Genomic DNA, 27022 nt, shown 5'->3' on the forward strand with positions numbered 1-27022 from the left:
CATTCCCTCTTTCAGGGTTGCACTCCTGATAGTCAAGGTAATGATTTCAAGTGCAAAGTGTTTGTAGAATCATCAGTACCACTTGCAGCACACTCTTCCCTCATTAGAAGCATTTCAGCCAGTCTCCTGAGTAGCTCCAATTTTCATCTTTGGACAAGCTAATGGTTTGGATGGTATTATCTCCAGCTATGAGCCTGTGGTTGTGAGTTGCCGTTTTGTGTACAATGCTGAAAGTTTTTCATGGAGATAAACTTTAATTTTGGGTAAAAAAATCCTAGCTCAGAATTAATAATGTCATACTACTCCAGTCCTCTGTAACTCACTTCTCCTGTCATACAAAACTTAGTCTGATAACAAGCAGATAAGGATTCAAGAGTACAACTCTTGACTAGCAAATAATTGCAAGCTTCCTGTTTGTTAGCCCAATTCCACAGCAGCCGCTTGTTTCACTGCTTATTTGATGCTGTTTTTCAAATATTACAGTATTTGAAGTAGGTACGCTCATTTCTGAATGGCTGCATTGCATCTCTCACTGTGTAATCCCACCACATTTTATTCTAAAAGAAATGGTTTTAGTAAAATTAATATTGCAGTGGAATACTACTAGTACCACAGTATAGATGGAGAATCCCTGATTTTACATGAAATAAGGTGTTAAAGAAATACTATTCAGTTTGCAAAAATCACACACTCAAAAAATTGCCAGAAATAAGTGTGTCCATGTAAGTTTAATTTTGGTCTCTTATGAATGTATCTTATAAAATAGTAACTGCCTTATTAGACTGACATCTTTTTCCATAAGGCCATACCACAGCCTGTAGGATGAAAGGGTACTCATTCATTAATATACGTTGTCCTTGCTGATTCTGTATTTTATTTACTGCATATGATTCCATCTCAGTTTGCAAAGTGGAGCTGTAGAATCTTCTGTGATGTTCACCTCTGTCCTGTCTGAGTTTTATGAACATTAGCAAACTTTTTATTTTCAGTACATCTGAGAGAGAGAATCATCAGGTTTGCGTTCATATTGTGTTTAATAATTTGTTTCTGGTTTGTGACCTGCCCTTTTCAATACCATGAAAAAACAAAACAAATGATAATGAATGTCACCAATAGTTTGGGGTGCTTAATTTGAATTCTTGTATTACTGGCTATAGCATTTAGTATTTTGTGTTCTAAACACAGGTATCAAAATCAATTTATTGTCCTTTTTCTTCATATATACCTTCCTTATTAACTCTACTCCACTTCAGCAAATGCGATAGGATCCTCCAGATGACAAATTATTGAACAGTCATGACTGATTCCCAAGAGCAGTTCTGTGTTATGCATGGAAGAGGCAGTGTCCTGTACAAAAACTAGTATATAATCATACTATTGAGTCCATATTAAATGTAATATGTCTACTATATAATTGGCTTTTCCTTGCATTTGTCTTGACTTTGCAACCTTTGAGGTTTTTTTTAGAGTAGCTTTTTGTGTTCAAGTTGCAAGGCTATGCTTACTTCATTTTTAAATTTTCTTATGAGACATCATGTTGTCATGTGACCACCTGTCAGTAATAAATTGCAAGGCACTCGGTGGGCTAGAGCTGCATGGAGATGGGATACTTTTGTGAGCTTCGCAAACATATTTAAATAGTAGAAGAGGAGTGGTATAACTGGTGAATCTCTGGTTTCACTCCAGGAGGAGTAGGATTTAGTGAGAACAAAGACTTCTCTTTGTTTCTTTATACATTTTCCTTTCTGTTTCTTCCTTTTCAGTCTGTGTGTGTCTGATACATTCTTCACTCTGGCTCTTCATACCAGCTGCAGGCTTTTTATCTAGTTAGTCTCAGGCTCCTCTTCTTAAATTTCTTATCCCAGTCTCTTCGTAACACCCAATTCTCCCTACTCCTTTCCAACTTCTTTGCCCTGTTTTCTAGCTGTCATTCTGGCTTCCTCCTCTCTGCTCGTACTCCTAGCTCTATTTTTAATCTCTGGGCTTCTTACTCCTATTTGGTTCTCCTAACTTAGCTCCTTGTCACACTTAACCCTGCTCTGTTTGTTCTTGTATATTGCCCTTGATCACCTTCACCTTTCTGTGCCTTATTCCACTAGTTCTTAGTCTCCAGTCTTCTGACTGATCCAGTCTTCGCTGCCGCCTGCTGGCACTCATCCTTAATTCCCTGCTCCTAGCTTCTGCTAGCACTAGTCTCTTCATCCTGCTAGCCTCCACTCTTTCTCCAGTTCCAGATTCCCTTTCTCAGTAACGTTTTTATTTCTGCTGCCTTCTGGACCTGTGCTTCCCATTTTGCAGTTTTGAAATGGTCACCTTCTTCCTGCAGGTTGCCTGAGCCTCACAAGTGTTCCCTGACAGCTTCAGTGCTTTTGGTTCTGGTGCCTAAATCTCAGGCCAGAGGTTCGTTTGCAAGAAAGACCTGCTTACACCCGAACAAAACCACGTTTGTTAGAATTTTCAAATGATCTAGCTACTAAAATCTAAGACACCTCTTCTGAGGATGTGCAGATTAAAATCGTTTCCTTCTTTGGAAAGAGTTACATTTGCTGATTTAGTGGTAAGCCGGCAAGGGCATGCCTTTGCTAAAATTCAGGTCCTACTGCAAATTAGGATATGTTGGAGTTTTTCAGAGAAAATTTGCTGGGATGTTTAATACGGGCAGAATAACTTTTTCCAGGAAAGAGTTTTAAGGAAATAGTTAGACTGCTTTAGCTGAAGTTTTCAACCAAAACAAATAAAAGAGCTCAGCTTGGAGTACATTCTCAGCATTTAAAATTTCAGCCTGATGGTATGACAGTAAAAGACCTTGTTTGCAGTTGCTTTTATCTGTGGGTGTAATCAAGCTGTCTTAATCTACAGCCACTCTTCCAACAAATCTGTATAAAAGAAATAAGCAAGGTATATGGAATAGGGCTTGATTTTCATTTATGCCCAAGCAGAAAATGTAGGCTTCCTTGAGAAGCAAATAAGCATTCTTTTCTCTTTCCTCAGCCTGCTGTCTGCCTATAAACCCTTTTTATTGGTTATGCAGTACTGCTGTCTTTCCTGCAGTGAATCAGATACAGCTATTTCTCAAGGTCCTTGAGCTCTGTGGTGGTTTCATTTGAAGTTGACTGTCCTGCTTTGAAGGATGGTGCCACCTTGCTTTATTGAGGATCTGGGACAGATCCTGAATCCTCAGAAGTTTGTGCTGACGTTTACAAGGACTCTCAGGCTTTTGGAATATGTATGACTGGTTTTGTATCTTTTTAAAAAAAACACCAAACCAACAAAAAAAAACAACCTTAGAAGACACTTGCTGGAATGTTTTTCAGGGTTTATTGACTCACAAACACTTCATGTTTGACTGAGTTACTGTAACATCCCTGGAAGTGACCATGCCGTAGCTGGGATGAAGTATGCACGTTGTGCTCCTAGGCAGCGGCACTGTGAGCCTGGTTTTACCTTTGCATTGGTGCGGATTAGAAATTCGTACCCTGTCAGTTACTGTGCCTCATTTGAAAGGCAGCACATTTTTGGTAAAGGTCTGGAGGGTGAAATAGCTGAAAAGGGCTTCAGTTACTTAGAGTGCTGAAGGCTGGCCCTGTGGTGCGACCTGGGCTCTGGCTTCTGCGCCAAAGGTTGGCTTCCAGTCCCACCCCGGTGTGGAGCCAGGTTTTGCACCGCTGTTGCTAGCTGGCTGCTATGCAAGGCACGTGGCTTCATAAGCTGGCAGTTCGTACATATGGATGCTTTATAGAGCCTAATTCAGCCTGTCTTTAGATCTCCTTTCATAGAAAGTAATCTTTGGCAATATAGGGTGCAAGAGAGTTTAACTTCCTCTTAGTAATTTGCATAAAAATCAGGATCAGTAGTGCCACTTAAGTAATTTTTATATGGAAATGACTAGTTAACATTGTGTTTGGCTTGTGCCTGTCCAAATTTATGAGGATCCCTCTGATGTCTCAAGATAACTTAGTCCTAGGGATGTCTCCATGGAAACAGGTTCTTTGTTTTCTGAAATTTTGTATCTTCTCCCTCTGCTTGTTCCTCCCCACCTGGAGTCAGATCCTGGTTATTGCAGCACACTTGTCCCCACAACATGTATCATAGGCAATTTCACATACAAAAGATTGTATAATAAAATGAATTTTCAGAGAACAGAAATCCTGTGTCTTCACAAGTATCATTAAAGATGAGTAACAAGCAGAACACAGAGGGTGAGACGAAGTGTGAAGCTTACAGAATAATAATTGCTTCTATTAAACATGTTTTAGGTTTTCCATGACTACTTTATGGAGAAAAATCTGTACAAACAAGGACAAGTCTCAGTTCTCTTTCCCTTTCTGCCGTGATGAACTGATCATAGCTATGTGTCTGGTGACTTCATGATGAATTGTAATCTGTGATATAAAATACTTGGAACTGCTAACTGAAATCCAGGCCAGCTTTGTAATGATGAACAAGTTTTGCCTTATTGGTATTCAGCTGATTTCTGCAGTGAGATGATGAAATTTTTCATAGTTGTCCCTTAAGAGAAACAAAAAAAATGCTATTAATTGGATCTGCTATTAGTATTTGCAATAAAAATACGAACCTTAATAAGAAATCGAGCTCTATGTGCAGATCAGGCATGAGGTACGAGGTTTCTGACAGTTCCTCATGATCCTTGTATGACCTTCCTTTCTGATGTATTAGCTAGAGAAGTGCATCCATTACCAATGTTGGGTTTCCAAGAAAGCAAGCTCCATCCTGTTCTCACATACTGTGTATGTTTTTGATGATTGCTCTGTATGTATATTTTTGATGATTGCTGTATTATGCAGTGATAATTCATGCTGTAGTCTAAACATACAATTCATGCCCTTATAATGAGACAATATTTTATTTCCTGTTATTTGCTAATACTGCATTTGAAATTGTTATCTGTACCAGGATTAAGGGGTTTACTCCCCTTTGCTAAAATCTCTCAAGTAACTTAGCCTATTGCATGCTGTTTCCCTTTGATTGAGGCCAGAGGCATTCATGTTGAAACATAAGCGTTTCATAGCAGAGGGATGCTCTGCCAAAGCTTGGGTGTCTAGAAAGCTTTTCCCTCAAGCTTTAGTTGCAGTCTCCTGCTGTCTGCTAAACTCTTCCAGCAGATTGAAACAGCAGGTAGCACTGGTTATGCTACATACTTAAGAGTATTTTAAATTAGCACATTTTATTTACCATTGTGCTTCTTTACTTGCTAGCTATTTGGGTAGGTCAGAGCAGACAGGAGGTCATGAGCACCTTGCTGAACTCTGATGGTGTTGGTCACACTGAGGTGGTGATGTTGCTTGGACCTACTGAGGTGGTGATGGTGCTTGGCCAGCCAGCCTTTAGTGCGTGAGGCAATTGGAAAGAACAATGTCAGAAGTTTGGGCAGTTGGAGAGGTGACCCCGCAGTTCAGGGTGCCCAGGGTAGACAGCTGAATTCTCTCGGAGAGTGCTGCTTTTTTACTTGGCTGTGAGGGTGAAATGCGGGGTATCTGGAAGGCATGGGGAGCTGACCGATGGTGCTCCTGATGTGGGCATAGTGCTGAAGCTCCAGAAGCTGCTGGCTCAGCACCCCTTAGAAGCATCGTATGAGAGGGGAAGCAACACTTATGATGGCAGTGCCACTATGGAAATGCTCTTCAAACGACAGTATTATGTAATTTGTTCCTAAATAAGCAATCCTATATAGGTGCCCCGCTTTCTGTAATAGGTTTAAATCATTAATTAAACTATTTCTTAGATCATAGAAGCTTCACATATACAAATCATGGAAGCAGATCCAAGAGCAGCATGAGTGACCTGACGACCAGACATAGTGTCAAAATGTAAACTGATCAGCTGGATTTGGGATTGCAAATAAACTGTCATATGCAGCCATACCTAGAGACACACACCCCTTCTCCCCCTGATGTTGGCAGGGCCTTGGGGTAAGGATGAAAGGGAGCAATTTTCCTATGAAGTATAAAGCAGGGATTGTCTGTTCAGATTGGATGAAGGCATCCATCATCCTTGTGCTGTAGCAAGTGAAGGCTGGAATAACTGAAGGGGGTTGGGATATAGGATTTGTAGGCTTGCTGTTGCGATTCTTAGTCTCTACAGAGGATCAGGAAGACTGGGGATGCTTGGACTTGGCTTGGTAATCCAGGCAACGTTGTTACTTGGGGTGTTTAGTAATTTTATTTGCTAAAACTTTGGGGGTGGAAGGGATGAACTGGCTAATAAGACAGTATTCCTGTAAGAGATCTTTGAATGAAAAATATATACCTGTGAGGCAAGATTAATGTGTGTGATGTATTATTCAAGTTGATGTATATTAAAAAAGTAATAAATTGCTGTCTTCTCCTCTAGATTGTTTACTAAACGAAGAGAATTTCTCAGTGAGGTGCCCCAAGCACAAGGTAAGAATCCTTTCCTGGATTAGACCTGTTTTTGCTGCCCTCTTCTGGTATCTAAATTTGGATTAGTAATTTTATACCTGGATAACATCTATAGTCAGAGATGCTTTTAGATGAATTCTTCTGTGATGTGTGCTTGTGGTATATTCTGGGGGCAAACATTGACTTGAGAAGAATACAGAGAGTTTAAGAAGATAAAATAAGTTTTTGCCCTATCTGTTCAGTTGTTCTTTAGATCCTTGATGACTCTTTAGAAAGCCCAGCTTCATTTCCTGTCTTCTGCGATAGAATCAGTACCTTGCTAGCTGTTTCGCTTTGAGTGCTACATTGAAACTGGCAGTGGTTTTTCTCCTTGGATTTACTGAGGATGCAAGGAGGAAGAAAAACAGCTCATTCAAAAAAAGTTTCAACAGCTTTTTGGAAACATCTAGACCACCTCATGAACCAATGTAGGATGAGCCCAAATCACCTTGCTCTGGTTTTGTGGTAGTAACTAGATTGAGTCCTATCTCTCAGCCTTCAATATATCTGTTTAGTTGTTCTGTGTACCTTTGATTCTCCAGAAGACCCATCACTGTTTTCAGTTTTTGGTGATGGATTCAGCATGCTGCTTCTGCCTAGGGTTTGGGCATCCTTAACTGAATGACCCTGGAGCTTGCAAACACAGTGATGCTAAGAGCTGGACTGCTGTTGCTCTCTCTGAGTGGAAAGAGGAGACAAGACAGACAGTACATGCTCTCTTGTACATATAAGCAATGTGATACAGTGCTGGGAACACCCCTCCCAGCTCATAGGGAAGGATACATCTCTGGGAGGCTGTGGATCCCAGTCCACCAGTTTTAAATGCTCAGAAGTATCCAGATAATGGTATTCTTGTGGCCAGTTGGATACAATAGGAATTGCGCTAGAGCGTGGATGGCATATGGTGGAAAGTAAATTATAATAGGGAAGAATTGCATTGCTTTTTAGCAGGGATTAGTCTCCATTTAGTCCTTGTCTGCAGATCTCTTCTCTGCCTGGAATTAGACTGACATCTGGTGGTCTTTTGTCTAAACAGATTATCTTTAATCTGTCTTTCGTAAACATACAAGAATTAGTCTCATGTTTCTTTCTGGATGTTCTGCCACAATATGATGTATTCATACACGTGTATTTAAAATGCGCTGGAAGATTCTGGGGGCATTCAGGCTGTTATCCAGAACTGGCCTATTTTTCACCATATAAAAGAAAATAAATTATTCTGCACAGTTGTGGAATAATGTTAAGAATGTACAGCAAGCTTAAATTGGTGCGTTAATACTACATGAACCTGAAGATCTTGCCAAATAAAAATGGGAAGGATGAGCTCCCCTTCCTGTGGAATGCAACTGCCTAAGTGCCACCCCCTCCGCCCAGCTTCGGATACTTGACTAAAGAGAATAAGAAGGTTACGTCTTTGAAGGCTGTTTTATTTTTGGTGCCCATTGCCTGAAGTGTTACAGGGGAACAAAGTGTTAAAGCTTTTCATAGCTCTTTTGGGTCACTGCTGCTGTATATGAGTATTTGCAGTGATGGTACTGAATTGTGAAAGGACACAATCATTTTACACAATCCAGCCTCCCAGAGAAGATACTGAGCAGCCACATTGGTTTCTAAAGTAATCTTGGGGGGCAGGAGGGGGAAAACTGCCAATTAAGTTGATAAAGGTACTTCATGAGGCAGTACAATTTTGAATTTTATTCAGAACTATCCCACTGCAGATTATTATCTGTGTTGCGTCGAAAATGGAAATTCAATACCAGCAGCCTTTCTTTGACACTGAAGTTTGTTGGCTTTTGCCTAGTAAAGACATGAATCATTTGTTTGAGGTCAAGCAGAGTTTTCTTTGCTTGGCTGTGACTCTGCCCTTGCCCTGTGGTTCACTGATCATTACTGGTTTGTTCCAAATCCTTCTGCAGGGCAGAATACAGGATCACCCTGCTCCTTCCATTGTAGTGGCTGGAAAGGGGAGGTCCAGGCAGCTGCGAGGCAGGAACAGAAAGGTTGAAAGACATTGCTCTAGAATGACTGGAGAACAAGTTGCATCAATTTTTTGCATATGAACGTGAGCTACTGAGAGGAAGAAGGACTTTAGATTAGACCATTTAAAACTATGCTTTTAGGTAACACCAGTTTAACAGTAGCTAATTAGTAGCTGGCTAACACCTCATTTTCCTCTGTTCTGTAGTTAACAGGTGAAAGAACTAACTTTATAAATCTTCTAACACTGACTGAGTCCCCCAGTAGAGTGCCTCTTATCCTTTTTCAGTCCATGCCTCACATTGGTAAATACACCTCATCATAATAAGTGGCTCCCGGAGAGCAAAGGTGCTTCTTGCCTCATTAACTGCACTTGACACTTCAGGCATAAGCAAGCGAAGTCCGGAGGGACTGGTCCTGTCTTTCCCTGTGCTCCCCAGTGAGCTTTCCCATTTCCTTCTGTCAGCATTGATGCTTCAACCATCCATGTCCTGAATGTGCTACTTTTGCAAAATAGCAGCTTTTATCACAGGGAAAACGCTGTCTGAAAACTAATCATCTTTTGAAGCATTAGCTTCCTCTCACAAATCCAACTAGCTGTGTGTCTGCATCACAGCAAGTGCTCTTGCAACAGAACTGATGATGATGCTGAGGCACTGAGAATGATGTAAAGGGGATGGGATACCTCACCTTTTAGTGAGTCTTAGATTGTCTTAAGCCATCTGTGGGGCAATTTTAAGTGATGTTTCTCAGCTTGTTCTACCTTTTTTTTGTGTTAAATTCTGTGTTTCTGAAAATTAACCAGGCTTTCATATCCCAAACTCTTTACTTTTGCGGAATTGCCTTTTTTTTTTTTTTTTTTTGTCACAGGGAAGACTCTGTCTGAAAAATCTATGTCTGGTTCCAATACTGACTTCTCTTTCTCTCTCTCACTTTCTGTGTGTTCATTTTCCCTACCCCTGTCTTCCTTTTCTCCCTCATTTTCTTTTTCCTCTTCCTTTTGGCTTGCTGGTTTGTCAGCCCCTCCTTCCTTGCTCTCTTCCCTCCTTGCAGAACAAGATGGTGAAAGGCAGCCTCAGCACAGAGCAGTCGGAGCGGGGGTGAGGGGGGAAGTGTACTCCTGGGAATGGAAATAAAAGCAAGCACAGGTGAGTTGGGGAGAGTTTCCAGTTTCCTGCCTTCTTTTGTGGCTCCTTACCTCCAGTGCCTTCCCCATTTCTATGAGGAGTCAAGGTGCTCTGGTGTGTATTCAGAAAATTTGTAATAACTGTTGGTTTGGTTTCCCCCACCACCACTACCATTCTGTTCAGGCTAGGGACTTCACTTTTTTGTATTTATGCAGCAGTTCCTTCTGTTTAACGGTGAGAGGCAAAGCTTGTTAGCTGTTACAACTGCCTAATTACTCTCCCAGCTAAACCAGTGGCAGAAATCTCCTTTCATATTGCCACAGTCATGTCCATAAGGATCTGAAAGGGTTTTTTTCCCAGAAGTCTCAGGGTAATTAATAGTAAGCTTCCATATAAATAAATTCATCAGTGTCTCTTAAATTTTGTATGTAAGGAATAATTAATAATACTTATGAGTTCCAGATTACTGTAATCTTGATTCCCTTTTTTCTGGAAATGTAAATGCAGGGATAAGTAAATCAATCTTATCAGGAGCCTGTTACATTCCTTTCAGACTGGCACTTTCCTCCACTTTGCAGACAGACATGGGTGATAGAAGGTGAAACTATATCCACAAGTGGCCACAATTTCACAAGTTCGTAATGTTTACTCTGGTCCCTTACCTCCCCTCGCTCTGGATTCCCAGGTGGGCTGTACTTTTGTGAGTCAGTGTAAGTCAGCAGTGTGGTGGAAAGCAGTTGTGCTCTCCTGCCCCAACTCCCCCACTGCTCTTCCTTCCTGCCACCTCTGTCTAGTCCCAGCATTCATACAGCCATGTGTGAACTTAGTGGGGAATTCAGTTTCTCTGAAACTGTATTTTGTCATGTTAGCATCGGAGTTGGGTCATTTTCCTAATCTGGTTCACTGTGTGGCTGGGCAAATATCCTGGCACAAGGAGGGGGTAGCACAGAGGTAGGAGTTAGCACCCAGGGAGTGGGATGAGGTTGGGATTTCTTATTTCATTTCCACCAAGTGCATTGCCATTCAATGGCAACAGGGAGATCTAAATAAGTGTTTGGTTTCAAATTAATACTTACTGACACGCTTTCCCATAAACTGCAGCCCAGGAAGGTCTCTTGCCTTCATTTCACTGCTCAGTTGCATTTCTTACTCAAGCTAGCTGCTTTTTCTTGCAGTCACGAGGTGAAGTTGCTCTTTCATGTCTGTTCTCTGAGCTGATTATAACAAGCCCTTTCCCTTACCACCGTTCCCTTGCTTACCAGACACCACCCTTACCTTAAAATCTTACCCATTTCTTGAATTAAGTAATTGTGAAATGCTTTTAATGGTGTTTTCAGTGAAGGGTGATATTAGTCAGAGAATTCTGGGGTTTAGTGCTGTATCAGAAGACAGGCAGTGTTTCATATAAACACTTTGTAGATTGACTGTTGACTTGGTTTAGCTGTGCTGTGGTTTTTTCCTTCATTTTTAACAGCATTCTTTCTTGGCTTTGGAGTCTTGTTAAAACAGTTACCATGCAAACAGTATTTAGAGTTCATTATTTGAGTAACATTTTTCTTCCATGGTAAAGGTCATTGGGATTCTTTTAAGCTTTTCTTTTTAAAGTGTAAAAGGCAATATAATTCATGTTAAAACAGGTTGATAGTCTCACAGGGTGTCTGTTACAGACAGGGCATCTGTTACAACTGTTAACACTAGAGAACTCTTCTCAGTGAATTTTTTTTTGGGGGGTGGGGGGGTGTATTTCTTTAAGGTGCTGGTGAACATTACTATGTCCCAGAGACCTTTACACATCTTTTTTTCCTGCATTCTTGCCCAGTGTTAACTCTTTTTTTTTTATATATCATAGGAATGTCTTGGCTTAAGACCTTAGAGGATGTGGAATCTCTGCACCATGTTTACTGTGTGCTCTAGAACATGTCTCTTAAGGCATCATTTCTTTCCAAAATCCACTTTTTGGCTCAGGTAGTTCTTATCTGAAGGTCCTGTTTAGCCTGCCCCTTTTATTGCTGAGAATGTCTTAAAGATTAAGCTCTCCAACCTGACCCTGAATCCCAAAATAAAAACCATACAAATTTAAAAGGTCCAATTAAAAAAAAAAATTGCTGCGTTACTGTGGTAATTAAAGAAGTTTAGAGGAATTCTGTAGCAGTGCTGGTGGTACAGGAGCTGCCCTTCTGTTGGCCTTAACGTAAGATAGAATGGGCACTCGGCTGTTAGATTATTGTGCTGGTTTGGTCCTGGTTCACTCCTAGGCCCAGCAAGTTAAGAAAAATCCTGTGTGTTGGATAACATCCAGGCAAGTCAGTGTATTCTGTCTCTGTTGCTTCTCTCTCCCTGAGCCAGTTGCCTCTAGAACATTTGGATCAAATCCAGATCTGAAGAGTGACTGTGAGTCTGGTGCTCTGGATCTTGTCCAGGAACGGGGAAGGGCGCTCTCTGTGCAGTGGGCCTGCTTCTTCCCTGAGGCAGTGCCTAATGCTCTGGACCGATTCCAGGCATGGGCAAGCTGCGGTTGTACAGGAGCCAGAGACAGCAACATGGCCTTGACACTCCTTCAGTGAGGGCTCACAGTTGCACAGTAATGAATACCACAAAGGTCAGCTGCCTGAACTCTCTAGGAACCTCCCTCCTTTCCTCTTTAGCTGTAGCTCCGTGGCTTACCCGTCTGTTTTTCATACGTACTCGCCTGACTCTTTCTTCGCTCTTAGCCTGGCGCCCCTGTATGAGGAGCTATTTGCAGCCAAGAGGTAGGCTTGCTGGGATGTAATCTAATTGGTGTGCTGATAATCAGAACAGCATTGACTTCTGTATCACACTTTGTTAGGGTTCCCGGGGTTTAATTGCCAGCTATGAATGAACATGGGTGTTACTTCGTTCCCAGGCACACCTCTAATGCCGTTAACTGCTTTCCATATGCGTTGTTTATGTTGTGAGCTTTTTTCCTTTTCCCAAGCTCACTAGCTGGTGGGGAGGGATTTACCTAAGTTATATCAAAGGGTTAACCTTACTAAATAAACAAATTGCTTCTGGGCTTGCCTGTGCTATGGGAGAAGGGAAGAAAGGAATATATTATTTCAAGCTTTGCTTTCTTGGCTGTGCAGATTGAGAATGAGAACTGTGGCTTAGAGAAATTAAATTTTAACTTTGTCTGCAGTTTCTCTTTTGAACTGAGCCTCCACCAACTTAGCAAACTCCTGAAGGTAATCTTCTTGCCTCAGAGAATTTCTGGACAGGAAGAATGAGTGTGCCAAGCACTTGGACATTTCCACTTCTGTCTTGAAAGGACATCACAAGCTTAATCCTTCCATGAACTGTCACTGCCACCATAATCTGGCAATCAGAACAGAAAAGCAGCAGAAATACTACCTGACCTCCAATTACTTTAACTGCAACTTTGTTTAGCTTGTGAAAATCTAGCCATTTCCCAGATTTGGTTCCTGCAGCTGGACTCCTGGAATTTTGGTACTGGTTTCACGATCTGCTACATATTCCTCGAAAGCTGCTGTCGGATGGTAGCGTGGTGACCTGTATGAAAATGCTTGGGTCCAGTCCCTGAGGGGCAGCATAGCATCCCAGAAGCTGTCATTGCATTTGAACGTGCTTGGCCCCTCTGTTTCCAGTTATTGTAGTCAAGATGAGGGAGCAAACATGAGGGAAACAAGCTCCTTCCTGCGGCTGGAGGTAGCTGTTCTGTAAGAGTGCCGTGTTGTTGCCATGGCACAGATCGTCCTGTCATCCTGGACCTGCTTCATAGCTGGGCTTATTTCATTTTCTGCTGGTTGTTAAACTACTACTTTTTATTACATGGATTTGCTTTTATGAACTACTCACCGTTGTGCTTCCACCCATTTTTAGTCCACAAAACTAAAGAGCTCTTGGTGTTGCTGCTGTGGTAGGCTGCTGAGTGGGTTTTCCCGAAGCCCGGGGGGGACGTGTTGGCAGACAGAGGGAAGGAACCATTCTAATATTACTGTTTTGCTTTGTTTTTCAGGTTAGGCTGTTGAGATAAAAAGCGGTGGACATTCGTGACTGAATGGAATCTCTCCCACTGTGCAGCCATGCCCCCTCTCGACGTGCCTGCCAATGCCAGCACTTCCTTCATAAATTCTTACATCACACTCAAGACTGATGACATCACAGAATCTGACCAAGGAGTCCGAACCAGCTGTTTCCATGGACACAATCTCCATAGTGACAGTGGGAAGGGGAGGGGGAAAAAGGAAACAGGTGGGGGGAATTAAAGAGGGAGGGATAAATATATATATATATAAAGATCTATTTTTTAGTCTTGAAAGACTTTGTTTTAAATGAAAGGTGCGCTATATCCCTTTTGATGCTTTTGATTAAAATTAACAAAACCCCGTATAAATTAAAGAAGAAAACTGTGGCTGAAGTAAATATTAAATCCAAATTCAAAGCAAGGCTCATGGAGCCTAACATTTTGTGGGAAGGAATAGCGGAACTGGGCATACTCCGAACAGGACTTGCCTCCCTTCCTCTTGCTTTCTTTCTCACAACATCCAAGGAAGTTCCATTTTAAAAGGCAAATAAAGTCATAATAAATTGTTTGTAGGGTGCGGGAGGAGGGCTTGGGTGGTTGCAGGTGATGGGGTGTCCGTGCTTGTGTATGTGGGGTAGGGAGGTTATCATTTTTGAGAAACACTATATATTAATAGTGGAAGCTTGAAAAAGACATGGAGTCTCTTAGGTCACGAGACTTATGAAGTAAGGGGTAGCTGCTGCTTGCTAGATCCCGTATACCTTGTTTGTGTGGGAACATCCGTACCATGTGGGGTTGCCCTTTGTGGCAACAACATGCACCCCCAAGTCATTCCAAGAAGCTGCCTTCAGTTTCGAAGGCAGGTGAGAGAAAGATACAGTTTACCTGCCGGATTGGGGAACTGGAAAGGAGAGTCTGAATGTTGGTGGAGTTAATGTATCTTCAAACTGATCAGAAGAATCCACTTGGCCCTTCTTTTATTTTATGTTTTGCTTTTCCTTAGGAAGGAAGAGGGAATGTCAGTGTATCAGCCTACACTCTATGGTTATCTGGGGTGGGGTTTTTTGTAAATTATGTAATTTTAAAACATTTGGGTTTAAGGAACAACAAAAAGGATTTTTTTCTTGTTAAGGCCTTAAGAAAGGGGTTAGTGCATCTTTCAGGGGTCACTCTGCCATGGGAATAAAATAGCTGTTTCACAAACAGTTTTATATAAAAAAAGCTTAAAAAAACCAAAAAAACTAATAAACTTCATTTTAACCTTGTCTCCTTTTGTTTTGTGCGAACTTGATTTGTTTAAAAGGACAGAGAGACAGTACTATCTGCTGCTTTTTGGTTTCTTTGCCTTCATCAGTTCTGCCTTCAGTGATGACCTTCTGAACTGGCCCAGCAAGAGGAAGACCACAAAAGCTTTTGAAAGTTAAAGCTTAGAATTTGTTTGATGTTCAGAGATAATGAGCCAATGACTGGATAAATTTTCTGTTCGTGTGAGTTGGTGGTTTCACCAGGTCACTGACTTCTTTCACTCATGGGATGGTAGCGTATCCCAGCGATATCAAACAGCGTGGTGTTTACTGGGAAGTCACTAGAGATAGGGATCTGACCAGCATGACTTGGGTAAAAAAATGGGGTTGATATTGCGGGGAGGGAAGAACTATTTTAAAAAGTTATGTACTGGATGCTTGCTCAACTCCTCGCATTTTGGAGTATTCAGCACATAAAAAAATAAAATCTATGATAGCTCATATTAAGATATCTATTTTAACTCTATTTTTAAAAGATCAATTTAAAGATTTGGGAGATAATTTGGCAGTTATTTATTTCTAGAAGTTGCTACTCTCACTGATAAGTATTTGGGAAGAAAGGGCAGTCTTCTGCTTACTCCTTTCCCAGTAGCAGCTACTGAAGTTAGTATGTCCTTCTTCATTAAGAAATAGACCTGTTGTGATAAATGTCACTAATGTGTCCTGAATTGGTGCTGAAAATATTTAACTGCTGGTGTAGTCAGAAAAAAAAAAATCATTTTTAGCATAGTTAATGTGATTGAGTAAATGACTTCTTTTCAACTGAATAAAAATTGTTTTTTTTCCTAGTGTCTGTTCTATTCTACCTGTTCTGAGAAAAAAAAAAAAAAAAGAAAAAAGTTTCTGTTACTGCATTGATTTATGTTGGTGAAGAATCAGCGTTATAGTTTTATGACAGCAGAGGAACGTGTGGTGAAACTGCTGAATTTGATACTTTTGGCTCTTCAGGGTGGTGTCACACAGCGGAGGGAGAAGGTTTTTGGGTAGCTGGGAGGGCGTCTCCGAGGTTTTCCTTGTTGGTTTCCATGTTTCCTCATGGCAATGATTGTGGACATTGAATATCTCCTCGTGCACTGTGGTGGGAAAGTAGTGGGAGTTCTGTAGAGCAAATAAATAAATGGTACCACACTTGACTCCATGAGAAATATTTCTCAGTGGGGAGCGCTTAAAGCCCTTCAAAATAGCTGCTGCTTAGCTCCTCGTCAGTGCTGTTGCCAGAGGTAAGGGGTGTGCTCTCTAGCAGAGAGAGGTCTTGCGAGTTGGTCATCTTTGTTCGTCAAGTCTTTGTAGAAGCCAGAGCTACCATGATTCTCCAAAACCAGGCCACAAGGAATCTGAAACAACGTGTGATGGCTTCTTGGGAGAACCTGGAAATGATCCGGAGCAGTTGTAAAATCCAGTTGGAAATAAAAATTTCTTTTGGCTCAGAAGATACAAAGTGCTTGAGTGGATTCTGAAAGCTGCTGTACAAAATGTTTACCAGCTCCATCTTGCAAAAGCAATTTAAAGTTCGATATCATGGATACTCGAAACTTGAAAGAAAAAAGGTGTGGAAATCTTGGCTAATTTAGAATTTGTGGAGCAGAAACGACCTGCAGCAGAGCATTGAAACATGGAGATTATGTCAAGGAGAAAATGAGCGGCCTGCCAGCCACTTGGGAATTGCCTGTTTGGGTGAGGAATGAACTAATGAGAGTTTGGGTAAGGCAGCTCATGCTCAAAGTGTTTCTCCACACTGTCTGACTCCCATCAGAATCTCTGAAAGGAGAGTGTTTTACAGCTGCTTCCTGGGAAATACGCGCGATGGTGTAGCAGCCTTTCCGAAGTATGTGGTTGCCATTTAAAAAGGGAGATCCAACAGCTAACCTGAGTGAGTCAACGCTGTTGATCAGGGTCAAAGAAAAAGATGACATTTTTCCATAAGGGGTATGCAGTGGATTCAACATGCGAAGGATGTCTACTGATAGGAGCTGATCAGTGTTCAGCTGGAGATGAGGCTGAAGGACCTCCTCCCACAGGAACTGATGGGGGCCCTGGGGTACGTACAGTGAGCGTATCCCGATACCAGGAGCTGCTGATTGATATCTTTATTCATCATGGATTTTTATTGCATGTTAAATCTGCACTTGGAAATCCAAGGCATAGACTACTGTTGGAGTTCCTAGCAAGATGGTGCAGCACAGGAGAAAGCAGTCTCAGCTGCCACTGCAGAAGGTGGTGGCCATCCTCACTAATCTATGTATCACATAGGTATGGGTGGGGGTTTTACCTGGGTTTGTGATGTTCTTGAACCTTTTGAATTTGTCTTAGAACAAGAGAAATTGCTAACATGTAATAGTATTGACATTAAAAAAATGTAAAGGGTTCAGGGCAGAGCGTCTGCCAAAGAATGTGGTACATCTAGTTGGTGGAGTCCAGCTAATGCCAAGCCAAAGAAGAATATTTTTGGTGGGACATGCATTTAAAAAAAAAAAAAAGTAGTGTCAAGATATGGTCAATTAAATGAGAACTCTGGTATTTTGACTCTTTGGTGTGCAGTACAAACTGTAATGTACGTAACCTATGTGAGGAAAGAGAATGCCTTTAATTAATTAGCCAGGTACAGTTACAGGGAGAACATTTTGGGGCTGAGTTGGATATAAGCTTTCAAAATTATCATGCCTAACAGCAGCATTACTACGTCAGGAACTGCCTGTGCCGCCTTGAGTGCGGTGGTTGTCCTGGATGTGGTAGAAATACTTGGTAGAGGGACGCACAATTGTTTTGTCTGACCTAGTCCCTGGCTTATCAGAACGACTGGAAGAAGCAGTCCTCTATCTAAAAATGTAGAAAATGGAGTTTAAATATCAGACCTTGGGAAGTGGAACGAGGTTATCTGGGTGGCTGAGGATGAATAAATAGTCATTGGTCTGGGTTTTGTTCTAGTGATTAAAAGTTGTGTGAAAAAGGAACAGAAAGAGTACGGGTAATCCAGATTCTGTTACAGATCTAGACAATACAGAGATGTGGCGGATGTTTTTGTGGCTCTACTGACTGTCCCATGAGAAGTTGCAATTGTAGTTACATTCTTAGTTTTGGGTCAGAAATCTCTCCCTTGTGAAACAGAATGAGATTCTTGTTTGGCTGTGGAGTATTTCTAACAACCATGTCTGGTTTTGTTGGGTTTTTGTTTGTGGGTGGTGTTTTTTTTTTTTAAGATAGAGCTACTGCAACATATTGTGAGTCAGAGAATTTAGTCAATAAAGGTAGAGGGCAAAAGTAATTGTTAGAAAACTGTGGGAGACCAGTAGCTCTCCAGTACTTTCTCTATGGCGTTGCTGCATGCTGAAGAGAGTTTGGCTAATGTACATCACCGAAAAATCACCTCCGTGTGGGTACCCTGTGCTATCAGCTCCCAAACTGACCGGTGCCCTAGAAATTATTATGCATAGCTGTAAAGGAAAGAATGATGTTTTCCTTACAGCGTAAAGGTCAGCGAAATAGTTGCTGTCATTATCTCTGTATGAGATACAGGACTGTGTAATTTTTTGCTCTGCCTGTACTTTTGGTCAGTTCCAAGAAGTTTGCTCTGTCATCCAGCTGAAAAGCGAACAGGGTGCTGCTTACAGTTCTTTTGTAGGATTTAATTTCTTAAGTGGGACCTATATCCTAGTTAGTACCTCTACACAAGGGAGCCTGAATTAGAGGGAAAGCATTGCTTGTTTGCTGGCTGCTTTCACAGGGCTATAGTGAGAGCCAAGATTGCTTCCCTTTCCTCCTTGTCCTCTAGAGGTTTATTGTAATTTATTGCTTAACTCAGTTTTAATGCTATGGTTTCAGGATTTTGACCTTACCTGTCTAGCTTTAGAAATGCTGATGTTCCTGTGCAGCCCTAGAGGGAGTTGTCTCCCATCCAAATAATTTGAACAAGAAAAATATTCTTGGCTCATAGCAAACCTCCTGTGAAGGAAATGTTCTACTCTAGCTGGGGATCTGGATTCAGACTGACTGTGTGCTCTCCTGCACGATAAAACCCGCAGGCACATACTGCTGAATGTGAACGTATCCGGGTCAGCTGCAAATACTACCTGCGTTACATTAGTGGCTTTGGGGTTGTAGCTAGGCCTGCTAACAACCAAACCTGGAGGTCGCAGTGGGTTTGGAGGTCAGGGCTCCCTGGCTTCGAGGTATATCATGACAATGGTTTTCTGAGTTCTACTGAAATTAATTATTTTCAGTGCCGCATCTTTTAGTGCGGAGCAGCAAAAAAATGGTAGAGAAATTTTCAGGGAAGGAGCTGGGAGGCGCTCTGCATTTACAGTAAAGATAAATATAGCTTCGTAAAGATAAGTCTGCATTGTGTAGCGAGAGTCCCCTGAGCTGGAGGCAATTGATCAAAGAAGTGTCCCCACATCTAATGGTTTTATTAAAAAGGGAAAAGTCCGTACATTTTATAGCATTTGTTTTGGGAAAACTTAATTGGACTTCCACCTGAGTTCCTGCACCTGAGCTGTGTTTCCCTCTCGGAAGAGAGGTAGAATCATTAGAATCTTGTAAACTGTGGATTATTTTGAGGACGTTATTTTGGGGGCTGTTGGAATTACCATGAACAGATATTCGACCTGGATTGTGGGGCATAACAGTATCTACTTCATGTGCAGTTTTTCATCAGCTGGTGTCAACACACCTTACAAGCAAGACAAATCTCACGGTTCCCATTTGTAGCTGGAAGAACTACAAAAAAGCCGACCCGTTATTGTTCAGCGTTGTGTGAAAAAATTGGGAATTAGCAGGTGGAAATGGATCTCAAAGAGGCAAGAAAGGACTCTGTGTATAAGCAGGACAAAGACTGCGATTTAATGTAGTGGTTCTGGTTTTTTTAATATCTTTGCTGCTTTGGAAACCCAGGTGAGGAGGTTACTATATAAAATGGATGTTGCAGTTTGTTCGGCTGGTGTCCTGCTGTGGCTAAAACTTCTGAGGAGGAATTGCTACCTGTACACGTGATAGACGGCGAAACTATAAGTGACCGTTTGGAAATTAAACCAAAGAGCTGCTCTCTGCAAGAAAATAAGCAAAGCTTGTGAAACACCACTGATGAAGACATTTCCAGCAACCAAGAACAGAGGCCGTACAGAACGGACCAATTTTGCAGACTCTAAGCAGATTTCCAGGGTTGTGTTCGGTTCTGCTCCAAGTATGACACGTTCTTGGCTTCAAAGGACAGGAAAATATGCCAGGAGAAGAAACGGTTTCCAGAGCTGTGAGATGGAAGTGGGCATTTGCAGCCTTAAAGAGGACATTGATGGCTGCAGTCATCGTGGCCTGCTTCAGCCACACAACTTCTTTTTTATTAAAAACAGCAACAGCAGCGTGTTGCCGCAGGAACACAAAAGAGTTGGAAAAGATGCTGTCACAGCAGAAATGTAAGCATTCCTTATGACAAATGTGAAAGGCGGACTTAGCAAACATGGAGTTTGTGGTTTGTTGCTTCAGAAGAAGAGGGGAAGAAGGTGCATCTTTTGGACTGCATGGAATTGTTGCAGTCTGGAAGATGAACAATTTAGAAGAGGAAAAAGAAGCAGAAATCACTAAGGCTAATCCCAATCCCTAATAATCGCAGCAGTGACTGTAGACTGTCAGTAACTGGGATGAATTCTGCTTTGGAGTGTGGCCCAGTGGCCTCAAATGCTGCCCATCACCCACATTTGAGGGATTCACCCCTGAGCTGAGGGTCAGCACTGCAGATTTATGGTCCAGAGTTCCTCTTGAAAATAAGGAATGGTGAGAAAACCTTTTACAAGTGGCCCAATCATGTGAAAGAGCCATGGAGAAAATAACAGGTCAGTAGAAACGGTTGCGGAAGGTTTGTTCTTCGGGCTCTTTTTAGGGAATGCTAGGTCATGAGAGGAGGAGACCTGAGACCAGTGGAAAGGCACTTGAAGGCCTGGAGTCCTCACTGGTGGGGGTGGCTGTTTCTGCTGGCATCTTCTGTGTGAAGTTGCATGTGTTTGAGTTCTGGAAGAACAGTCTAGGTAGGTACCATACCTCATTCTGTGCCGTTCATTACACTACACAGCAACAGGCCCCGAAATCAACCCTTTACTGTAGAACAACCTTTTTGCATCCAAATGGTTATTCCAGACAGAGGATAGTCTCTGTTGTGCTTTAAAAGGGAATGCTGGCCAGGTCACCTGGGTTGGTTGGTCCCTCTTCAAAGCACACATACTTCATCTTGGGTTTCTACCTCCAGTCAATAGCGACCCACAGAAACTGTGGAACACAAAGGCTAATGTCCATTTTCTAAGGTTTCCTTTGAGCTAATTAAAAGAGCTGCTTGAGACAGGGAGACGCCAGAAGTCTGTGCAACCTTTATTTGCCATTTATGCGGAGAGAGAGATTTGCCCCTTATTTTCAGCATTTATTGGAGTTACTTGGACTTTGAGAGTAGCCGATCAAAAACCTAAATGACCCTTCCCAGTCCACAGCCAAGCATTCGGTGAAGGGTCTGGTGGAACTTTCCCTTCTTGTCCTTTACAATGCAAGAGAAAGGACCAGTCTGGGTCTTGTCTGAACAGCCTTTTCATTCGGCTATTTGCAACAGCCCTCTGACCTACCTCTTTCTTTGGTGGGTGCATTAAGGATATACCAATTTGCAGTTTTTAAGAATACATGTACTTATTTTTTTGATTCGTAAGCATATGCATATGTCTGGAAACAGTACAAGGGTTCAATAGCTGAGAAAAAATGTTTGTTTATGTTCATGGACCAGCTTGCATGATGTTGGGTGAGAGTGGTAAAAGCCACAGCTAAGGTCTGTCATGAGTTCAGGAGAACTTCAGCAACTTAAACATCACGATTCAAAGTCTCCCACATGGCACTGAGCCTCTGCGCAAGCGAACGGGCAGCGTTCATGAATGAATAAAATCCTTCCTCGTAGCGAGCAGGCTTTGTACCTTCAGGGCACAACTTCCTAAGTGGCCATCCTTGAAATAAGCTTCTAACAGCCACACAACATGGCAACTCATGTTAGAGGACAGAGAAACCTCTAGCTCCTGTATTTCCCCTTTGTTTTCACTTCTGCCTCAACCAACAGTGTCTGAGCTTGATTTCTACTGCAGCCTCTGCAGCTCGGGCTGTTGTAATTGCCCGAGCAGACAAGTATCCCTAGTCATTCCTAAAAGCCTTGTGTCACTACAGTTCAAAAAGCACCTGAGAGTTCATAACAGGCGTGAACAGGCTGAGACATTCTCATGCTCTTTTCCATTGATTACAGGTGTCTTTGTAAGACTTTATGCATTTCTCCATCTTTTACATTATTTTCAGGTATCCTGTGTGTTGCACGTCTGTGTTGCTTGCAGGTAATTCATGCTGGTTCTCATAATTCATCCTAGAGTCATTCAAGGGTTGTGTTTTGGAGTTGTCGCCCAAAGGATTTGGGATGCAGGAGCTTGCATTTCCCAGCCCTCCCTCTCACCCTGAGGTGTGACCAAGGGCATCTGTAGCTGGTCTCTTCCTCAGACGGCACAGAAAGCCCCAGCACCTCCAGGCTCCCTGGTAGCTGGGCGCTATTTCAGTGCTGTTACACTTCAGCAACTTCTCCAGTTGGGTTTTTGGCCTATTGCATGTCCTCATCCAGGCAGGTCAGAAGTCCTGAAATCCTGCCTTTTTCTCTCTCTCCCTTTTTAATAGAATCGGTAAATTTATTCCAGACTTCTTCAGCTTTGCTTTTATTTCTTTTTTCTGCCCCAAAACTGAAGAAATCTTCTCTGTTGTTCACAAAGGTATACCTGCTCTAGGTCAAGAGTTCAGTAAGAATTCAGGTTGTGTCTGACCAGGAATCCTGGTTCAGCAACTATGACTATCACAAAAAGGACACACGTGAACATTTTACCTGTTGTCCACATTCACATTTTAAAGCTGTGTAGAAATGCTGTCATAGAACAGACCGGAAGGGACCTATCGAGTCTCTGGTCCAACCTCGTGGCTTGGGGAAGGCCAACCTCAGAACTATCCCAGGTTGCTCAAGGCTTTGGACAGTCAAATTTTGAAAACCTTCAGGGTGGAGACTCCATACCTTCTCTGGGCCCCCATTCCTGTGCTGAGCCGTTCTCCTGGAGCAGAAATCCCTCTTTGTATCTAGTCACAATTCCCGATGCTGAAACTTGCGACTTGCCTCTTGCCCTGTCGCCGTGCAGTTCAGAGAGGAATCTGTCTCCATCCTGCTTATAAATGCAGCAGTTCACAGTGGTTAGACAAGTTAGGGCAGTCAGGCTGTGTGGATCCCTGAAAACGTTTAGCAGTGGTTTTAATCCTGAAATCCAGCACAGCTGTGGGGCTTCACTGTGGCTGTTCAGAGCAGCTCAGGGAGTTGCAGCAGCAGCGGGCGGTTATTCTCGATGCCGTTCCTGCAGGGAATGGTGCTGCGATCTCTCTCTTGCAGCCGGGAGGAAAGAGGAGTGCGGACCACTGCCTGCATGAGCCTTTGGAAAAGAGTTCTCAGAGCCTCTGTCTTCAAAGCCTTACTTCTTCTAATTTAAAATTCTTTCTAATTGAAACTCCCTGCTTGTTCCCCACTTGCTTTTTTCCTGCTTTCTAGCAAACCTGTTGGGGTTGATACTCTGGAGACTAGAGATCTTCAGCCTGGCTTCAGTCAAGCCTAGCCTGCTTGAGGGAAGTGGGACCAAAACCCCGGGCCATGCGCACTGCGGAGCACGTCAGGCAGCAGCAGCTTTCCATCGCTGCTAGCACAGGCACTCCTCAGGCTGCTGAACCATCTCAACCTTGCAGAGAAACCGCAGGTCCCAGCCTACCTCACCTAACCCTATGCGGTGCAAAATTCACCCTGGCCTGTCGGGTGTGAAGGAGTTTACCTTTCCTTCTTATAGCTGCGACCTCTCTCCGCACCCTCCTCTGCCTGCCGCTCACCTGCTGACTCTTGAATCGCTGCTGCCTCCCAGCCCTCGGTCTTTCTGTCCCTGCCGACCACCGGGGGCCCAGCCCAGGGCTGCGCTGCGGGTACCAGCCCTGAGGGCTGTCGGGTGCTGCCACCTTAAGGCTTTCTGAATTCATCCGCGAGCAAAACCCATGCACAAATTAAGCTTGGGGAACAGAGGGTGAAGAGCTAGGGGTGGACCAAAGGCTGTTCATAGCAGTTTGAGGATAGTAGAAAGTGGTTACCCTGCTCTCACAGAGCCCTGCAGCTGCTCTGCTGGCTCTCATGGGAAAATATAGAGGGCTTTCAGCCGAGGTTTTTGCATGCACCTCTTGATTTTACAGGCTGATGAGAAACCACCCTATGTAATCTGCAGGGCAGAGTTGGAGCAGATGAGGCAGAATATTAAAGTTTCTATCTCAGAGGAGATTTTTACAGCACCCGTTTCTGGCCGGGGTGGGCGCAGAGGCGGGTGGCAGCAAAGCTGCCTTCCTGTTGCTCCCAGCCCAGGCTGGTCCCCAAAGCTCAAGGCTTGAGGCTTGTTTTCATCAGCTCTCAGCAATAAATAAGAGGTGCAAATGAGCTTGCATATTGCATTTGCGCTCTGAATGCTTTCCGGTGGCAAATGTTGTCGTTCATTGACTTCTCGTGTGATCTGCAGCCTTTCCATCCCCCTCGTGCTCCTGGCTGAAAAAATCCTACGCCATGTGACCCTGAGGGTCTGAAGCTGCTTCCCTGGAGCAACCAGCCAGAAGAAGACAGGGTGGTCAGTGGCAGCTCTCACCCTCGTGCCAGAGACTGCAGAAGACAGCTTGACTGGGGTTGGCAGCTTTTTCCCCTACTGCTGTTCTCTCCGGGCACCACAAGCAGCAAGGTGTGCTCGTGCAGACCCACGTGGACTCTCTTTCCACAGGTGCACTCGAGTGGTGGGATCCACTTGCCATGAAGCTGTCATCACAGGAGGTGCCCTTATATCAAATTTATAAGACTTGCCCGGGAAAACAGGTAACATTAGACATAGTTGTTGAATTTTTAATCCTGAGCACAAAGGCTTTCCCAGATATTAGGGCTTAGTTCAAAACACCATGAAGACAAATCAAAAAGCTTTGAACTTTGGAATAAGCGATAAAGAGTATAAAGTAATCAAGGATTTGTCTTAGGCTTTTCCATCTTTCTGGATATGAATCAGCATGTCTTATCCTGAAGTAACATAAATCAGAAGGGAGCTGCAGAAAGGCATTCATTCACATACATAGTGCCTGCATTTAGTAAATAGGAGGACTAAGGTTTATCATCTCCATATGCAGCATGGCTTTCAAAATTTTCAAGTTTTTGGTTTTTTAAGTAACCCAACGTTTTTTAAAGTGTCATTACCACAAAAACATCAGTTTTTCCTGGCTAGCCCAGCAAGAGCCTGCACATTGCTGGTGCTCAGCAACGCCTCGCTCTGAGCTGCGAGTGCGCGGCCGTGCCGCCGTCCCCATGGGACCTGGGAACCAGCAGGTTTAGGAAGCTGCTGTTTCTCTGCAGGTGAGGAGGTGTCATTTATGTTGGGGAGCTCGGTGTTTTGCCATCAGGAGGAGGGGAGCACGGTCAGTCCCCTGGAGGCCCCAACGCCTCCTATGTCATTTCTCTCCCACTCACGACCCACAGCATGGCAGCCTCATGTCTTTAGGCATCGAGTCAGTCTTTTGGCCAGCTTAGAAAACACAGAGCAAATCCTTTCCTTTTCAGTTTTCCTTGCAGCCACCACCTCTAGTCCTTCCTCCTTCCCATGAAAAGACCACTGCTTAGGGATACCTCCTGGGTAAAAGAGTGCAGGTATTTTTGTTGTTGCAATTTTTGTTAACACAAAACCACAATCGCATAGCTGTAAAAAATACAAAAATGAACACAGAAAAATAAGCTTGTTATGCACAGTTGCTATGAGAATGTAGCAACCACTATTGGCAAAAATAGCCTACAGATCATTTGGGATGCGGTACCAAAGGTAACCGAGTAGCTAAACGCTCCCTAGTAAGATCTTGCCTGCTTTTTCATAATTTTTAATTTCTCTTTCACTCCATATGTTCCCACTGTTATTAATCAAACTGTGAGCGTGACTGAGCCAATGTTTCAACCAAAACAGTTATTGTGGGTTTCCTATTCACAAAAAAACAAAATATATGTTCTGATTCCCAATGCACATTCGGACTTGTGAGGCATAAACTATAATTAGGAGCATCACACAGAAGTCAAACATAAACAACCTGTTTCATGGTCACGGTAACACACAAAAATCTTCTGTTTCCAGCATGCTGATGAAAACTTCTAAACACTGACTGGTATTCAAGCCATTGTTTATACTGACAGAAGAAGTACAGATAAAACCATGAAAAATTGCTAATGAGAGCTTGACACTGCGTTATTCATTAAAATAGCAAAATAATAAACTGTAGTCTAACAACAAGCACACTATGCTCTCGGAAATGATTAACAGAGGTTTTAGATCATCAAAATTGTATGTTTGAGTATTTTCATTTTAAGTTAACTAATAACCATTTGGGCAAAAAGTGCTGGGACAAATGCACATTTTATTTTTGCTGTTAAAGTTATTTATAGTTTCCTAATAGAATAGCTGTAAGTTCTTCAGCTCATCATCTTCTGCTGCCTTAACGGACTGCTGAACTGCAGAATTCAGGAGATCATGAATTGCTTGACAGAACAATTGTCAATTTGTACCCAGTGAGCAGCAGTCACATTTTCTTCTCCAGTTAAGCCTGCCCTGCCAGTACATGCGCCTTTGCCAGCGACAGTCTGTTCTCCAGACCATGCTGTCTTTTCCATTTCTTCCCTTCTCTCTCTGGATTTCTCTGTCAGTCAGTATTTTTTCTCTATCTTAGGATTAATTCCTGCCCCTTGAAGCTGCTCAGGTGCCTGGGAGTGAGATACGAGCGTTGAGATTGTTGGGATTTGCGCCAGTTTGTTAGTGAACAAAGAGAGAGGTGTCTTGGTTTTTGCAGGTTGCCGGGAGAAGTCATGTGGTTTTTAGTGGTTGGAGGAGGATCCCCCGGCAGCCTGCTGTCAGCCTGCTGCAGGGATAGAAAACTCTCTGGTCAGGACCCGCCGTGGGGTGCCAGCTGGGCTCATGTCGCTTTTATTGTGGCAGTGGGAACCATGTCCCCAGGGCTGTCCCTGCCCTGCGACTCAGATGTGCCTGTGGCATGCCCAACCTGCAGGTACTTCCCACCGCCCGCGAGGCGCACACCCAGCCGCACAGCAGCGAGTGCCTCTACTTG

General features: G+C 43.0%; 1 protein-coding gene across 6 annotated transcripts in view; it reads left to right on the forward strand.

Moving 5' to 3' along the window:
• The window catches only part of TCF20 (transcription factor 20), a 135112-nt gene extending 119493 nt beyond the window's left edge, over positions 1-15619 (forward strand). For 4 of the 6 annotated variants that reach the window (XM_064453249.1, XM_064453268.1, XM_064453261.1 and 1 more), the window contains 3 exons: positions 6352-6401; positions 9417-9544; positions 13518-15619. In XM_064453249.1, the coding sequence (XP_064309319.1) occupies positions 6352-6401; positions 9417-9500 (134 nt within the window). In that variant the 3' untranslated portion in view covers positions 9501-9544; positions 13518-15619. The remainder of the gene's footprint in view (positions 1-6351; positions 6402-9416; positions 9545-13517) is intronic. The other 2 variants (XM_064453273.1, XM_064453277.1) reach the window with 2 other exon arrangements.
• Positions 15620-27022: the final 11403 nt, after the last annotated feature.

The sequence above is a fragment of the Phalacrocorax carbo genome, chromosome 1 (genome assembly GCF_963921805.1).
Source record: "Phalacrocorax carbo chromosome 1, bPhaCar2.1, whole genome shotgun sequence".
Lineage (NCBI taxonomy): Eukaryota > Metazoa > Chordata > Aves > Suliformes > Phalacrocoracidae > Phalacrocorax > Phalacrocorax carbo.